Source organism: Phyllobates terribilis, unplaced genomic scaffold (genome assembly GCF_046119375.1).
Source record: "Phyllobates terribilis strain yellow unplaced genomic scaffold, ASM4611937v1 Scaffold_1__5_contigs__length_1240528914, whole genome shotgun sequence".
NCBI classification, from domain to species: domain Eukaryota; kingdom Metazoa; phylum Chordata; class Amphibia; order Anura; family Dendrobatidae; genus Phyllobates; species Phyllobates terribilis.
In genome coordinates, this window is record NW_027362761.1 from 140,388,616 (window position 1) to 140,407,343 (window position 18,728).

Below are 18,728 nucleotides of genomic sequence, written 5' to 3' on the forward strand. Positions count from 1 at the left end.
ATGGTCCAACTAAACGCAAACCGGATGGAATAGCATGCCTCTGCAAGATGCTGTGGTAGCCATGCTGGTTCAGTATGCCTTCAATTTTTAATAAATCCCCAACAGTGTCACCAGCAAAGCACCCCCACACCATCACACCTCCTCCTCCATGCTTCACGGTGGGAACCAGGCATGTAGAGTCCATCCGTTCACCTTTTCTGCGTCGCACAAAGACACGGTGGTTGGAACCAAAGATCTCAAATTTGGAATCATCAGACCAAAGCACAGATTTCCACTGGTCTAATGTCCATTCCTTGTGTTCTTTAGCCCAATCAAGTCTCTTCTGCTTGTTGCCTGTCCTTAGCAGTGGTTTCCTAGCAGCTATTTTACCATGAAGGTCTGCTGCACAAAGTCTCCTCTTAACAGTTGTTGTAGAGATGTGTCTGCTGCTAGAACTCTGTGTGGCATTGACCTGGTCTCTAATCTGAACTGCTGTAAACCTGTGATTTCTGAGGCTGGTGACTCGGATAAACTTATCCTCAGAAGCAGAGGTGACTCTTGGTCTTCCTTTCCTGGGGAGGTCCTCATGTGAGCCAGTTTCTTTGTAGCGCTTGATGGTTTTTGCAACTGCACTTGGGGACACTTTCAAAGTTTGCCCAATTTTTCGGACTGACTGACCTTCATTTCTTAAAGTAATGATGGCCACTCGTTTTTCTTTACTTAGCTGCTTTTTTCTAGCCATAATACAAATTCTAACAGTCTATTCAGTAGGACTATCAGCTGTGTATGCACCAGACTTCTGCACAACACAACTGATGGTCCCAACCCCATTTATAAGGCAAGAAATCCCACTTATTAAACGTGACAGGGCACACCTGTGAAGTGAAAACCATTTCCGGTGACTACCTCTTGAAGCGCATCAAGAGAATGCCAAGAGTGTGCAAAGCAGTCATCAAAGCAAAAGGTGGCTACTTTGAAGAACCTAGAATATAAGACATATTTTCATTTGTTTCACACTTTTTTGTTAAGTATATAATTCCACATGTGTTAATTCATAGTTTTGATGCCTTCAGTGTGAATGTACAATTTTCATAGTCATGAAAATACAGAAAAATCTTAAAATGAGAAGGTGTGTCCAAACTTTTGGTCTGTACTGTATCTGAGACCAAAATCTGTTTTACCGGCCTTAGGATTTCTGCTGTGGATCCTCCAGTAGATACCTGGGCGGACATACCATTGGTGTAACCTGTGCAGCCTCACTGGGGCCAAAGAGGTAACGGGGCCCACTACCACCTCCAAAGCTGAGAGCCGCTTCAATCACAGACACACAAAAAGGTGCATTTTGGTGCAAAGGGCCTATTTCCGCTTGCACAGGGGCCCTCTTCTGCCTGCGTCCACCCTTTTGAATATCTAATGTGTGTAGGTTATTGGTACGAACCTTGCCTGAAGTTTCTCAAATGATATGCCACTACTGAGCCTAAAAGACAATTGAAGTCACAATGTAGTTGCTCATGGCTATAACATGCTATAACTGTACGCTTTCCGCTGTATTCTTAATATAAAGATATACCACTTAATAGATCTGTTTTACCAAAGGTACCCCAACTTTATGTATGAAGGGGCCTTGCTGACTGGCTCAATTCAGCAGCTGAGCCAGCCCCCTTCTGTCACAACCCTTGTAGAAACACAGAAAAAGGACTGGCTTAGTGATTGAAATAGGGGCTGGCTGAATGGCTTATCACCAGTGGCGTAACAATAGTCTGATGGATTCCGGTGAAAAATTTGGACCTGGGCCCCCACCTGCATGTTAGTCAGATCTATGAGCCCTTGTAGCATTCTATATCCTATAAAGACATGTGTTTGCCCCCCATGTAATAATGTCCCCTGTCCTAGCTCCTTCTTGGAATATTCTCTCCTTTCCTGGAATAATGTCCCCTGTTCTAGTCCACTTCCATTCTTCTCCAGCACTTTTTAAAAAGAAACAATTAGTCTCACCTTCCAAAGCATAAAGTGGGATGGCACCTCCAGTTAAAACAATCTTCAAACTTTATTTCATATCAAAAAGGAGAATTAAAATTTCCACATGTTGGCGGTAAAAATACTTGTGAGTTTCTGACGCTGAGCGCGCCCTTAGTCATAGGACACCTTCCTCCACTCCTATGGCGCACAGCGTCCGCTTCTTCTATAGTTGGCAGAGGTAAGCCGACGTCAGTTGACGATTTCTGATTGACCTGCGGCGTGTTTTGCAGCGCAGGAAACCACAATACATCTTGCTTGACTGTGCATCTGAGGACGCACATCCAGATGAAGTTGGCGGGCCCCCCTCCAGCATGTGACCAGTCACTGTCACACCGTCTGTGACCGCGATCGTTACATCCTAAAGCTTAGTAATAAACTAGATCTCAAGGAAACGCTGCTTGATACCGAGAAGCTGGTAAATTCCTGAATAGACTGCCTCGGTTACATAGCAGTTTGTGTACTGGTCTGTATTATGCTCCATTAAGTGTATATTTTGTTTTGTGGTAGCGCTCCCATAAAGAATGAATGCATATATTTAATCTGTGCTATATGCAAGTCAGACGCTTTCCCACATCTCCTTCTACCTTACATAACATCTAGCTATTGCCATGACCTGGTTTTATTTATTGCTGCTTGAACTATATTTATGAGCAGATGTAGGATTATTCGCTGATCTCTTAGCAATGTATTAACTGGTGGGATAAAATAGGGCACTCAGAAGTGTTCAAATAGTGAAGTGTTAATCTTCCAAAGCCTATCTGTTGAAGGATCTGTTTTGGTTTTGAAGACCCCTCGTTTCCAAATGAAACTGTACTTCATGAGCTGATCTGTTTCTTATTTTGTTTTATACCTTTTTTTATTTTATTTTTTTTTTACTTTAGATTGTGTGCTTGGAATTGCTATTCAAAATTGCAAATGTGTTTTTATATGTGTAGAAATAAATATGAACCTATCTGAAATGGCTATAATTTATTAGGATTGTGTTGTTACAATGGTTTTTACTGCTTTTTTGCAGCGCTGGGGTCCTCGGTTTGAGTCTGACCCATGACACCTGCATAGAGTTTGTATATTTCCTCGTGTGTTCATGGGTTTCCTTTGGATACTCTGCTTTCCACAATTTAAATAAAAATAAAAAAAAATAGGCAGGTGAAAGGGGCTAACCACTAACTGGACAACCTCTTCTTAAATGAAAGAGTGCCTTATATAAAGTGAAAAAGCTGCGTACTCGGACTTCCTGAATGGGTGCCATTCCAGCAATGCTGCTTTCACGTGGTATTAATTGAGCGCTGCAGCATATCTGCGTCCGTTGATGGACTGCAGTGCTCACACTCCCTTAGAATCAAACCATTTTGGACAAGGGAAGTGTGAGGACTGCTCAATCAGCGGCAGCCCTCACATGAAGTGTTACAGCCCTTTCAGCGGGCCATGAATTTTTAGTACAAGGAAAGGGTGGGTGCTACAGGCCATCAGCAGCCTTTGATTGGCTGCAGTGCTCACATGACATGATTGAGCGCCTGTATACCCAGCTCCAACATCTGTCCGTGGGGGGTCAATATATGCGGTTTTTATTGTACATGGGGGACTGTAACAGTTAAGAAGGGGTTGTTCAAGTAATGGACAATTTCTTTAATTGCATAGCACACCTAGTGATATGCTTTGATTAATCTATTGACTCCCCAAATATTTTGGAGTGCCAAGTTTGTCACTGGAGGCCTAATAAAAGCCTACTCACACAAATTGCATAAATTAAAAGTCAAAGGTCTGTCTGTTTTGGACGTTTCCCATGATGTGGAGCCTCCAAGCCAAGTCTTTAGAGATTATTGTATGTCTTTTAATCCCCCTTAGCATATATACAGTCTCTTAGGGCCCCCATACATCTCTCCTGACTTCCCCTATAGATAGGGAATGCTCAGCTGGGCCGAGCTCTCCTGTGCTATGAGACTCTTCAGGGGCGAACAAGAGGATTGGGCTGCTGGAAATCCAACAGAGCAGATCCTTCTCTTACACGACAGTCAGTCTTACACATTGGACTGTAAGCTGGCGGGTTCTGGAAAATTTGTTTCTAAAGGCCCCAAAATGCACTGATTAGTCTATTTTGTAAGATCTTAATGTGCCCCTTATTGCCAAATAGAAGTGGTGCATGTATGGCCACCAGCTAAAGCATTGTGTACACATTCAGTTACACAACAAGCACCAAGAGGTTTATTATAGTGATGGATCAACACCTCAAATTGTGGAACTGTTTAATTTTCCATGATCTCTGTACTTCAGTTCATGTAACAACTGCTTTTAGTTTACCTTTTAGATGGTCATGGCCGAAAGTGTTGGCACCTTTTGAAATTGTTCCAGAAAATGTCTCCTTTCCAAAATTGTGGGTAAACAACTTTGTTTCAAACATGTGATGCTCGTTCAAGCTTGCCTGTGGCAAGGAACAGGTGTGGGTGACTCTCCCCCTGGGCCATGGGGCACTCGGATCCGGGCAATAGGGGAACGATGGGGGTAGTAGTGGCGACCTGGTCCGTGGCTCAGGGTGGTCAGACCAGTGGTAGTCCCTTTATAAGTTTTAAGTGATGTCCGACTACGCCACCCGTGGATTGCGGTTATTAGGAACCGCCGCTGCAAGGCAGACCGTTGGGGCTGATGATGTATGCAGCTGGGATAGTGTGACTCCCCACGGGAAGAGTGCGGCCCCAGGGCAGTATAATGGAAGATGGGGGTGATGGTGTAGGGCGTCCCAGTACCGATAGTGCTGGAGGAGCAAGGAGCACACAGACAACAGGTTGCAGTCCAGGGTCTTTACTAGAACAGGTGAACTGACCCACAAACAGTCCCGGCTAGGAGGGGACCTGGATGTCTGAGAGCAATTGGGAAATTGGCCCTGGTCAGGGTGAGGGTGTAGGCCTACCGTGCTCTCTGCACTCCTTCTGGCTATCTCCTCCTGATAGGGTAACAGCCCACGGTCCCGCGCTCACCGTGTATTCTCTCCTGTATGGCCTGCAACGTGGGTCCCTTTCTACTCCCAGCCTGGTGCGGCATTGCTTTGGTCCCTTCTGTTGTGGCAGAGCCTCCGGGCTTCTTAGGCCAAGGAATATACAGTCCCCTGCGGACTGGTAATCTGCTGCAGGACGAGGAATCCTCACAGCCTCAGACACCAAAGTCTGGTAAAATGGAGTTCTTTGTCTGCCAAGACAGGCTCACTTCGCCTCTTGTCTCTGGCTTGTGGCTCTTCTACTGCCACACTTCCTCTTAGGGTGCAATACAACTGTCCCTCACTGCTCTGGGACAACTCTCAATCCTGAGACAGGTTGTCCAGTTCTCCCTAACCCTGCCCCCAGTTCCAGCTTTTATAGGGGCAGCCTGCTCCCCCTACTGGCCTGAGACGGGAGGTATTTCATGCTAATGTTCCCCTGACCAGAGTACGTCCCCCTTGCTCTCAGACACAGCTTTATTATATTTGTGGCATCCAGGCCAGGGTGACACATGGGCAATATGAAAATCGCACCTGAAAACGGGGAAAAGTTGACTCTATCTGTGCATTTGCGTCTGTGTGTGCCACACTAGGCATGAATAACAGAGGAGGAGAAGAGAACGGTCTGAGGACTTGAACGCAAATTGTTGAAAAATATCAACATAATCAAGAAGCTTACAACCCATGGCACTGTAGCTAATCTCCATGGCCGGCTGGAGAGTTCTGAAGTGGCCAGCTAGGAGTCCAGATCTAAATTCCATTGAACACCTGTGGAGAGATCTTAAAGTTGCTATTGGGAGAAGGCGCCCTTCAAATATGAGACACCTAGAGCAATTTGCAAAAGAGTGGTCCAAAATTCTAGTTCAGAAGTGTAAGAAGCTTGTTAATGGTTTTAGGAAGCCATTGATTGTAGTTACTTATTCCAAAGGGTGTTCAACCAAATATTAACTTGAGGGTGCCAACAATTTTGTCCTGTCCATTTTTGGGGTTTTGTGTGAAATTATGTCCAATTTGCATTTTTTCCTCCGTTTTTTTTTATTTTTGTGTCAATATACACAAACGAAATAAACGTGTGTGTGTGTGTGGTGTGTATAACAAAACATGTGTAATTGCAATAATTGTCTAGGAGAATACTTTAATTTTCTGGAATAATATCAAGGGTGCCAATGCTTTCGGCCATGAATGTAAAAAATAGTCTTAAAAATTCTCGCTAATATAGTCAGAAATTAGTATTCATAGAACTCTCTACTTTCTCAATTTTGTTTGAAACTGATTATGCTTTCCAATACATGAATAAGGAAAAAGTATGCCACTGCATGCTGCTTGAGCGTATCCCATAAGACCACTCCACTTTTGCCATATGTCATTCTGCAAAAGTATACAGATAAGTTTAGGAGGTTGTCCACTATTATATTAATCATAAAAATGGGCTTATGGGGAAATTTAAAAGAAAAGTGATTGGATATTTGCCTACTTGGACCCCTGCTGTTCCACCGCAACACTTCCTGTGTCACTGTGGTATCCTGTCTTCCTCTTCTGGCGAGGAACGAAACGTGACTGCTGCAGCCATTCATTGGCCACTGATCGTCTGCAACCTTCACATTTGAGGCCAGGGGTCAGACAAGCATATGTAAAATTCAGTTTTTCATGCAAAAAAAGGGAAATTTTTCAATTGGATTGTAATCCTTATGTCCTTTTCTTACATCTGTGTCGTATCCAGTTTTTACCTAAACAACTTAATTTTTTTTAATAAATGGTGTCCTATGTTAATAATTGTAATTGTTAGGTGAAAAATGTGAGACATATGGATGGTAACATGCACGTGATTAATTTTTTTGCAAACCCATTTACTTGTGAGGGAGTCTGATCTAAAGTATTTGCGTGATGTGGTTTTTGGATTTTTTTTTTTCTTTTTTACGCCGGCTATTGGTTTGTGTGCAGCGGAAATGTAGAAATGCGGTAGGTGAGTATGTGTTCTTTTTTTATTTTAATAATCCAATGGGCCCAAATTTATTTGGGGGGGAAAAAAAATTGGAAAAATCTTAATGTATATTCTATTTAATAGTCTTGGTCTAGAAATATGGCCTTAAAATTAGGCTTGCCTGCCACTTTTGCAAAAAATTAGGCCAAACCTTGTTTAGAATCCAATAGGAAGTAAATGAATGCTTTAATGGACTTGTCAAAAGTCTTTCTGATTGGCAGTACGGTGACTCCAGACAGGTCAACATCTGTCATTATCTGACTTTTATGACCAATTTTTTTTTTCTTTTTGTATATGAAAACCTCCTTAATACTCAACATCCTTCTTCTTTTAGGGCCTCCAAAATGGACCTTCGATGTGCCCTGGAGGAATGCACTTTGGCTCTCAACTTATTTTTAAATAACAAGTTTGCTGATGCTCTGCAGTTGTTACGGCCATGGTAAATGTGTCAGATTACTAGATTACATGAACACCTTGATGTCCTTTTATTAGTTATCATTCCAAGCTTTGTATTTTTTTAAGTGATTAAGTTAACTTGAACTTCTGTTTTTGTTGTACCTTTTTTGAAAAATAGTTTTTCTTATGCATTGTAGCAAAAAAAAAACAAACAACTAATTGTTATCAAGAGTTTATCGTTTTTAAGTCCTCTTCACACCTATGTACATTAGGTTACTGCATCTAAGGGTTTGGTCACATCTGCGTATAAAATCGGCGAGTGCAATGTGAAAAAAAAAAAATCACATTGCACTCACACCAGTGTTAATCAATAAGGCTTCATCTGCGAGTTTTTCCTCACCTGGATTTGGGGTGAGGCAAAATTGCAGCAAGCTGAGGGAAAAACAGATAGCTGTGGCTGGTGTTAATAATTTTGGGAAGGGGCCACAATCCATGGAACTTCCCAGACTATTTAATAACAGCTCACAGCAGTCTGCCTTACTGTTAACTAAAAAGGGGGACCCCCCCAAAAAAAAAAAAAAAAAAAAAAAAAGACGTGGGCCCTTATTTTTAATAACCAGCAAAGGCTAAGCAGACAGCTGGGGGCTGATGTTAATAGTCTGGGAAGGGCCATGGATATTGCTGCCCCAGAAATGGCACATCCATTAGGTGAGTAATTCTGACGCTTAGCCTCGGCTCTTCCCAATTGCTCTTGTCCGTTGGGACTCTGGGGTAATGGTTTTGGGGTTGATGTCAGTTTTCTATTGTCTGCTGACATCAAGCTCAGGGGTTAGTAATTGAGAGGTGTCTATCAGACACCCCCATTACTAATCTAATAAGTTTAAAAGTAAAAAAAACACACAGAAAAGTCCTTTATTTGTAAAAAGCACACTCCAACAATTACCCTACCATTAAAGTAATTCAAAAGGTCTGCCGTAATCCATAATATGGATGCCCCACAACGATCCCTGACTCTGCTACATCCGGAGGCTGTGATGAGCGGTGACATCAGTAACATTACCGCTCACCACGGCAGCTGGAGCACACTGAAATTAGCGTGTGAATCCGGCTGCTGTGACGAGTGGGGACGTCAGTATGGTTGCTGCAGTTCCTCGGCTGTGAACTGCGGTAACCTTACGGACGTTACCACTCGCAGCATGTGAACTAACTGGCGGTTCTCACGCATTGCATATCATACGGATGGTAGGTGAGGCAAAAAAACGAATGACAATCACCTGATATATCGTCAACTTTTGTATGAGAATCTCAGTGAGTTTATATACGAAGATATGGGCAAACCCCAAATGCTGATATTCCTCATTCATCAAGTAGTATCTTTGCTTGTGCTGTGTCTCCCTTTTGTCTTCTGCATTTGATAGTTACCATTCCCTTTTGCCTATAATGTGTATATTATTTAATTATACGCAGTGTTTGACATTTGTAACAGATTAGATGACTGGTATGCTTTGCTTCCACAGGGCTAAGGACAGCATGTACCATGCTCTTGGATACAGCACCATCTTGGTTATGCAGGCTGCGATGACATTTGAGCCTCAAGACATACAGATGGGAATTGGTACAATGAAGGAAGCTTTACAGACGTGTCAGAGGTAATTTCGTTAATGTATAATTGCTGCCTCTTTGAGAGTTCCTACTTCAGTTCAGAATTTCCTTTGTTTAATTGAACTTTGTGGTTTATTGGTCACAAACGCAAAATGAGCTATAACCAGAATGCTTCTAAAGCCCCATTTATGTGCAGTATTCTGTACGTTCTTGTAGCTTTTCAGTAGTGGATCTGGAACAAATCAGTTGTGTGAACATGATGTAAGGGATAATATACAGCAGTTACGTTTAATTCTTATTCTGCAATACTCCATAAAGCCATGTTTTACCTATACATCTCTAACCTTCACGTCATGTTTTACAAGCTTTAGTTAAGACCCTTGAATCCATGAGTCAGGGTCTTGCTCCCCTCCTATAGCAGTGGAGAGGTAGTGGCACATACGCGGTCACTCTCCATTGTAGTCCGCAAAGGTTATCCAATCAGTCAGCTGTATTGGGATCTCCTATCTATAATATAACGGGGGATGCGTGTCTGTCTGAAGCCTTTATAGACTGCACATGCGTGACGCGCAGTCTGGTTCCAGACAGAAGCAGGCATCCAGCCGTTACAGGTAAGAGGAGTGTATGGTGCCGGAGATCGCGGTATGTGCAGACGCTGAACGCATACCGCCATCTCCTGCTCCATACTTACTGGACCGGGACCGGGAGGAGCGTTGCCGCGGCGTCTCTCTTCGCCGGAGACCGGGTCAGGAGTGAGGCGTCGGATCGGTGCATGTGCATAGCTCTATCCGGCGCCATTTTACGGAAGACACATTTGCAGTGTGTCTTCAGCAAAATGGCACCGGACAGCGCGGTGCTCCGGCGCCGCACTCCTTCTCCGGCAGAACAGGACACCGCAGCGCTGGAGCACAGAGAAGAAAGGGGAGTATAAGTGTTTATTTTTTTTGTATGTTTGTACAGTGTTATTGGGGTGAGGGGGCCACACATACTAGGATTGTGGGGTGAGGGGACCATTCAAACCAGGATTGGGGGGGGACCATGCATACAAGGATTGGGGGGGTGAGGGGACCACGCATACCAGGATTGGGGGGGTGAGGGGACCACGCATACCAGGATTGGGGGGGGTGAGGGGACCACGCGTACCAGGATTGGGGGGGGGGGGGGTGAGGGGACCACGCGTACCAGGATTGGGGGGGGGGGGGTGAGGGGACCACGCGTACCAGGATTGGGGGGGGGGGGGTGAGGGGACCACGCGTACCAGGATTGGGGGGGGGGGGGTGAGGGGACCATGCATATCATTATTGGGGGATGAGGGGTGCCATGCATATCACTATTGGGGGATGAGGGGTGGGGTACTGTTAAGGGAGGGCAATAACCCTTCACGGTTGACCAAGTGAGTGTCAGATTATTATGTTGATTGCGCAATCCACAGAAAACCAAACGGAGGCAATGCGTGCTCTGTATTGGGAGGATTCAAAGAATCTCTGATCCTGTTTATTTTGCTTAGCATTTTATATTGTTTTGAGTATATCAAATAGCCAATCAACTCTACAGCCATACTACAATACTATAGGCTAACTGATGTTAGTACAATTATTACGGAAAACACATATGGTCATATGATCATTGTTAGTTTGAAGCACTATGGAAATTTTACAAGGTCAAACCTGGCCTAAACAAGTTGGATAACAGTGTCTGACAAAATGTTCTCTTGAGAAAAGGTTAGTGTGAGAAGTTCTATGGGAAGAGAAAGAAAGATGTATGTTATGCAAGGAGTGATAATGATTTTAAAGCGAGCAGACAAAATGGAGTTGCTCTAGCATGAGTATCAATATGTCCTCTACAGTACCACGCATACCAGGATAGGATGGTGGGGACAGGCTGTGGACAGCACAAATACCAGGAGGGGGGCAGCACATACCAGCATGGGAGACCATATACCAATAAAAATGCTCGCCATCCGGGCGTAGAACGGGTTCAATAGCTAGTCTATAATATAACCAGGGATGCGTCCCTCTGTCCGAAGCCTCTATAGACTGCGCAAGTGCGATGCGCCTGTGCAGTCTGGTCCCAGACAGAAGAACGCAGCCAGCCATTACAGGTAAGAGGAGTATATGGCGCCAGAGATCGCGGCATGCATAGGCACTGAACACATACCGCGATCTCCGGCACCATAAACACATACCTGACCAGGAGATGTGTTGCCGCGGCCCCTCTGTTCCGGCTGGGGGAGGAGTGCGGTGTTGGAATCGGCGTATGCACATACCACGCTATCCGGCGCAATTTTAGTGAAGACACATTTGCAGGGTGTCTTCAAAAAAATGGCGCCGGACAGCGCGGTGCCATTTTGTTTGAATACAAACTTGCGCTATTCAGGCACTGATTCTGGAGCCATTCTAGTAAAATAACCCAGGTGATGTGCTGCAGGGGAGCGATGGAAAGGTGAGTAGGAGTGTTTGTTTGTTTTTTTTTTTTTTTGTTTTTTTTTAAATTTATTTAATTGATGGGGGAGCATGGACCAATAAAAATGCTCACCACCCGGGCGTAGAACGGGTTCAATAGCTAGTACATTATAATAAAGGGTGACCAAGTATGCACAAGCACTTGTACCGTCGTAGATTGTGGCGAATAAGGGGTCACAGAGGGAGAACCAGGTAGCTTGTCATCTACCGGAGTGGAGTGGCTCTGATAACTAATATATTGTGTTCACTTTTTATGAACTATTTGGTTTGTTCTCTTATTGTGTAATGTAGGGGAGGGAAAAATTTTAGAAGAAAGTGTTTGTTTTATTTATTTTAAAACATTAATTTTTTTTTCTTTTTCGTCTTTTAAGGTTCAGAAAAAGAAATTCCGTGGTGGAGTCTTTGTCAAATCTAGTGTCCAAACAGACTGGAGACCAGTTGTCTGAAGGTAATAATGACACTTATTGGTAGAATGCAAACGATTCGTAGGCCGGTTTTACATGTCCTAATTTCAAAGCGTCACCATACTTTTTAACATTGAGGTCTTAGAGGAATATGTTCAGAATGACAGGTTCTCTTTATGTCCTGCATTTTATAGAAGACGAGATGCTGAGCAGATACAGGGAAACCACAATTTATGGTCGCCCTTTTTCAAGGCACTGTAAATCTAGTCATCCTATTCCATGTATATTGGCCATTTCCTTTGAGAGGACCACCCCTTTTATTATTTTTTTTTAATTTAGTTTTTGATGGGTCTTAACATAAAGATTGCACTATATACAGTACAGACCAAAAGTTTGGACACACCTCATTTAAAGATTTTTCTGTATTTTCAGGACTTTGAAAATTGTACATTCACACTGAAGGCATCAAAACTATGAATTAACACATGTGGAATTATATACTTAACAAAAAAGTGTGAAACAACTGAAAATATGTCTTATATTCTAGGTTCTTCAAAGTAGCCACCTTTTTGCTTTGATGACTGCTTTACACACTCTTGGCATTCTCTTGATGAGCTTCAAGAGGTAGTCACCGGAAATGGTTTTCACTTCACAGGTGTGCCCTGTCAGGTTTAATAAGTGGGATTTCTTGCCTTATAAATGGGGTTGGGACCATCAGTGGTGTTGTGCAGAAGTCTGGTGGATACACAGCTGATAGTCCTACTGAATAGACTGTTGGTTGCTTTTTTCTTGCCATAATACAAATTCTAAGTAAAGAAAAACGAGTGGCCATCATTACTTTAAGAAATGAAGGTCAGTCAGTCTGAAAAATTGGGAAAACTTTGAAAGTGTCCCCAAGTGCAGTTGCAAAATCCATCAAGCGCTACAAAGAAACTGTCTCACATGAGGACCGCTCCAGGAAAGGAAGACCAAGAGTCACCTCTGCTTCTGAGGATAAGTTTATCCAAGTCACCAGCCTCAGAAATTGCTGGTTAACAGCAGCTCAGATTAGGGACCAGGTCAATGCCACACAGAGTTCTAGCAGCAGACACATCTCTACAACAACTGTTAAGAGGAGACTTTGTGCAGCAGGCCTTCATGGTAAAATAGCTGCTAGGAAACCACTGCTAAGGACAGGCAACAAGCAGAAGAGACTTGTTTGAACTAAAGAATGGACATTAGACCAGTGGAAATCTGGAAGTCTGTGCTTTGGTCTGATGAATCAAAATTTGAGATCTTTGGTTCCAACCACCGTGTCTTTGTGCGACGCAGAAAAGGTGAACGGATGGACTCTACATGCCTGGTTCCCACCGTGAAGCATGGAAGAGGAGGTGTGGTGGTATGGGGGTGCTTTGCTGGTGACACTGTTGGGGATTTATTAAAAATTGAAGGCATACTGAACCAGCATGGCTACCACAGCATCTTGCTGCTGCATGCTATTCCATCCGGTTTGCGTTTAGTTGGACCATCATTTATTTTTCAACAGGACAATGACCCCAAACACACCTCCAGGCTGTGTAAGGGCTATTTGACCAAGAAGTAGAGTGATGGGGTGCTATGCCAGATGACCTGGCCTCCACAGTCACCAGACCAGAACCCAATCAAGATGGTTTGGGGTGAGCTGGACCGCAGAGTGAAGGCAAAAGAGCCAACAAGTGCTAAGCATCTCTGGGACCTCCTTCAAGATTGTTGGAAGACCATTTCCGGTGACTACCTCTTGAAGCTCATCAAGAGAATGCCAAGAGTGTGCAAAGCAGTCATCAAAGCAAAAGGTGGCTACTATGAAGAACCTAGAATATAAGACATATTTTCAGTTGTTTCACACTTTTTTGTTAAGTATATAATTCCACATGTGTTAATTCATAGTTTTGATGCCTTCAGTGTGAATGTACAATTTTCATAGTCAAGAAAATACAGAAAAATCTTTAAATGAGATGGTGTGTCCAAACGTTTGGTCTGTACTGTATACTTTGGGGGATTCCTTATTTTGTGTATTTTCATCAATGAAACCCTGCTAACTCTAGGCTTTTATAGAATTGCCGGCTATTTATTTATCAAGGAGTAACATATGGAAGTTACACTTAGAGGTCATTGATCCACTGGATACTGGATTATTGGCTGCATGGGAAAACAAAAATGTAATCCTCTAAATATATTGCAGTCATCATATTATATAACACGGTGTACTTACAATTGCTCTTTTTGCATTTCTACCTAGTTAATTCTTCTCTTTTCCATACGTGATTAAAAACGAACTAGCTGAATCCTTCAAAACTCTATGTAGAAACAGGAGGTCATTTTTGACTGACTCATGAGTCACTGCAAAAGTCCCTGACAGGCGGGAGGAACGGAGCAGCTGGGTCAGAAATTGAAGAGGGGGATGATAAATGCAGGGATAAGAGACTTGTTGTTTCTACGTAGGGAAGAGAAAATAGATGAATCAGCTGAGTAGAAAGGCAAAATGAGCAATTGTAAGTACACGGTGCTGTATAATATGATGACTGCAATATATTAAGAGGAAAAAAACTTTGAGATGCTTATTTAAAGGGAACCTGTCACCAGTTTTGTCACATAGCAGCTGAAAATATCACTTTAGTCAATGTCTGCACTGCATTCCCTAAATCCTGATATAACCATTCGTCTCCCCCCTGTATAGCCCTGAAAAACCTTTTTCATTTCTCCCGCGCTGTATGCTAATTTTGTCCATCCGGTCCGATGGGTGTGGCTTCGGCCTTCTCCACCCCTTCCCCCGGCTTCTGCCCGCTGTCCTTGATGTGGATGATGCCTCCTGCGTCGTCCTCATCGCCGTGACAAATCTCGTGCCTGCACAGTATTCTTTGCCCAACTGCGGGCAAATCCAAAAAAACAGAAGTACTCATGCGCTGGAACTCGTCTTTCCGGCTCGCGTATCTGAAGTATTTTGCGGCCATTGCTGTGCACATGCACACTTCTGTTTTTTGGCTTTGCCCGCATTTGGGCAAAGCATACTGCGCAGTTGTGAGGTGCAATTTGTCTGCACAGGCGCGTGATTTCTCATGGAGATGAGGATTACGCAGCAGGCTTCAAGGATGGCGAGCAGCAGCCGGGGGCAGGAGTGGAGCGGTCCCAAGCCATGCCCATCAGACCGAATGGACCCGATTGGCATACAGCGCGGGATAAATTTTAAAAAGGTTTTTCGGGGGTATACAGGGGAAGTCAGGGGGGGTTATATAAGGATTTGGAGAATGCAGCGCAGACACTGAAGAAAATGATACTTTACAACTTGTGACAGGTTCCCTTCAACAGACATTACCTAGGATAAAAAGAAAATGAGCAAATACCCAGCAGCATGTAAATAGTAATAGTACAGGTAAGTAATATAGGGTACTTTGTTTCACTATTTTGAAACCCCATGTTATTTGCATGTACTATTACTATTTACTTACTGTGGGGTATTTGCCCATTTTTTTTTTTTTTTATCCCAGGTTTTAAGCATGTTCTTCCTGTTGGGGAGCGATTCCTTTACCAGAAGATCCTCAGGCTGATGTGCCTAAAATCTAGTTTTAGCAACCATGTAGTAGCGATGCCAGAAGCCTTGACCCTTACATTATTTCACCCTGATTTTTTTCGTACCCAGAGGAAATGCATGCTGAGATCTGCTATGCTGAGTGCCTCCTGCAGAAGGCTGCTTTGACATTTGTGCAGGTAATGAGGGGGGTATCCTGTATTAGTTCCTCAGAATCAACTTGCAGTAACAGACAAGTATTATGCCTCTTTTCAAAAGGCGTGTCTTTGTGAACAAGTAAACATTACAGAATCATTACTGAAATGATTTAGGATGGCCAATAATCAGAAGAGACTGTAGGACTTGTGTAATATCTTAGATTCCCTTTAGATTCAATTAAATACATTTATTTGCCCAAACTGACTATCATCACTCCCTCTGTTCTGCAGAAACTGAAAATTAAACAAATGTGCTAATTGAGTAGCTTAGTGCACCCTTGGTGTGGCCAAGAGGATCTGTGCACTGTTTGAACCACTGGTTTTGCGTGTCCCTACTTCCCTCACTGGTGATTGACACCACTGACTTGCTTGGAACCAACACGGTCTTGCAAAGAAAGTTCAAGTAAACCAGAACTGTCAATCACCGTTGAGGTGCTGGGGCATGCAAACCAGTGGGCAGAACAGTGCTCTGAGCCCCTTGGCCACACCAAGAGTGCACTGATCACGCTTATTAGCATATTTGATTAAACTTCATCTATTAGAACACAAAGGGTGCAATATTTATAGTGTCGATATGCCCGATAAGGTTATTTGCTTGCTGTATACTCTGTTACAATAACTTAAAAAAAATGGTCCGCACTCCGTTATAGAGGTAAACGACCATCCATAGAAGCAAATAAATCCTGGCACTCACGTGTATATTAATGCTCTGTTAATGTACACGTGAGTGCCAGGATTTGCTTCTATGTATACTCTCAATTAGGCCTAGCAGACTCTCTTAAGGTGTTTTCTGGGGATAAGAAATAAAATTGCTCACTAGATTTCAGATGCACTTACCATTGCACTACTTTTTTCACCGCGTCTGTTCACAATCCTTCTTGCTGACCTGTTACTTGAGCAGACAGGACGATCAGTCCTGCAGGACGTGTCAACCATTGTGATGTTGGTACATTGGGCCAGCCATAAATGATATCTCAATGGATGTTATCCAATCATGCAAGATTGTAAGGCAGTAACTGCAGCGAGGACACAATATGGAATTCTAAGGGTTTTATGATTGATTAGGGTTTTTTGTGTGTGCACAGTATTAAATATTAAAATGGAAAATGTATCGATACTGATCTTTGGGTCTAATCTTTATTCCTTTATTACAGTAAGATAAGTTCCTTATTGCAGGTGTACTGGTTTTATCTGTGACTTGCGGAATGACTTTGTAATAGACTGGCACAATGCAAAGCTACAATTAGACTCTGGCATGTGGCAAGGGACAGCTCTGATAAATGAGGTTATTCTGCCATAGTGCTGTTGGGTGTTTTTCTTCATCTTGATTTATCATTGATGTTAGATTAGTGTTATTACTTGTATAAATCAATTCAATTCAGAGGTTGCCTCATTGCTTGGCTGAGCCTGTACTGGCAGATCGGTGGTTGTCTGACCCATGTCATTGGTTGAACAAAGTCCGTGTGGTGCAAAGAAAACACTGCATCACTTCATCAAAGGCAGGGTTGTCCAACTCAAATGCGCAGATGGCCAAAATGAAAAACTTGGACAAAGTCACGGGCCAACCAGTATACAGTATAATGGCCCCACATAGTCGTCCAGAGAGTATAATGGGCCCTACATAGTCCTCCATACAGAATAATGGGACCCACAAAGTCCTCCATACAGAATAATGACTCTACATATCCCTCCATACAGAATAATGGGCCCCCCATAGTCCTCCATACAGAATAATGGGACCCACAAAGTCCTCCATACAGAATAATAGCCCTACAATAGGGTTAGTGGTTTTTGTCGCAGGCCAAATATAATCACCATGCAGGCCAGATTTGGCCCACGGGCCGGAGTTTGACATGAATGATCAAGGGCATTGCTTTTTTAAGGCATCCGCATTGTCAACCACTCTAGTCAGTGACCCTCTTCTTAGCTGTTTGATGCACATGAAGGAAGTAGAGGCTGAAAGTCTGATGTTCTTTGTAGTATGGCCTCCAAAGCATATGCAGTTGGCTTTTTTTAGCAGTAAAGTATGAATATAGTATCTGGTTAAAAGTAAAGACTAGATTCATGCTTTTTCATTTCTTTTTTTTTTTTTTTTTTTTTTGGCCATGAACATGACTTTCTACTAGGATGAAAACATGATCAACTTTATTAAAGGCGGACTCAAAATCAGGACAAGTTACCAGATCTACAAGTAAATGATTTCTTCCATAAACTTCTATCTTTAGTCTCTTTAGCATTTCCATGCTGATAAATGCCTTGCTCTTTGCATCCTATAGAGAATGCTCATCAATGGCACAAAACAAGAACTCCAGCGAAACTCAACATCAATTTGAAGGTGGAGTTAAGTTAGGCATAGGGGCCTTTAATTTGGTAAGTATCTGAACAACCCTTCTTGATGTTTCTGTTTGTCTTATTCTGTAAATGCTGCCAAAGAGAAGTTAGTATATGTTGAAACACTCTTCTAGTACCAGAATATGAACCTGATTTTAGTTTGACAAGTACAAAGTCAACGCCTTCATCTAATAGAACACCATACAATCATGGCGGTGGCATAGGGGCATCTCAAGTGGACTTCTTGTAGCCAAGTGTCTCATCAGATGCAACCCCTTTAATAATGTGTCTGCCGACTGGGGAAGGCTACAGCCGGCCTGTCATGCAGCTTTTCACTACATTATGTATTATTACACATGACCATTGTAGCTTTTTAGATGAATAGCGATCCATGTATTGACATCGGAGGTCCTTTAGAATAGGAGTTGCCGAATTCTCTGTTTTGGCTGTCCTTTTTCTTTCATTTTTTGTTACTTTTATTATGGAAAATAAAGACTATTAACAGTAGCAGCCATTTATATTTGGCTTTCCTACAGACAAAATCCAGTTCTGTCATAAAGAATATATTTCCATGAAATAATATTTTTTTTGTTTTCTGGTCCCTTAAAAGGAAAAGGAACCGGTCATGTTGAAAATGGTATCTGATCTGCAGGCAAGAGGAACTAAACATTTTTTTGTGGGAGAACTTTCAGTATAACTTGTCTTTTATTCATTGAAATCCATGAGTCCAGTGGGTGGTCTCGGTCAGTGATGGACAGTCTTTCCAGTATGACTGACTGCATGCAGAGGTAGCTGTCAATCACTAGTAGGACCACCCACTGGACTCATGCATGTTATACTGAATC

The 18,728-nt window shown here is 42.9% G+C and overlaps 1 protein-coding gene across 4 annotated transcripts in view; it reads left to right on the forward strand.

Annotated features, from left to right (window-relative positions):
• The window catches only part of TTC39B (tetratricopeptide repeat domain 39B), a 133,328-nt gene that overhangs the window by 93,706 nt on the left and 20,894 nt on the right, over positions 1–18,728 (forward strand). For 3 of the 4 annotated variants that reach the window (XM_073667828.1, XM_073667852.1, XM_073667835.1), the window contains 6 exons: positions 7,282–7,386; positions 8,861–8,992; positions 11,779–11,855; positions 15,467–15,534; positions 17,679–17,743; positions 17,829–17,922. In XM_073667828.1, coding sequence (XP_073523929.1) covers positions 7,282–7,386; positions 8,861–8,992; positions 11,779–11,855; positions 15,467–15,534; positions 17,679–17,743; positions 17,829–17,922 — 541 coding nt within the window. The remainder of the gene's footprint in view (positions 1–7,281; positions 7,387–8,860; positions 8,993–11,778; positions 11,856–15,466; positions 15,535–17,678; positions 17,744–17,828; positions 17,923–18,728) is intronic. The other variant, XM_073667843.1, reaches the window with a different exon arrangement.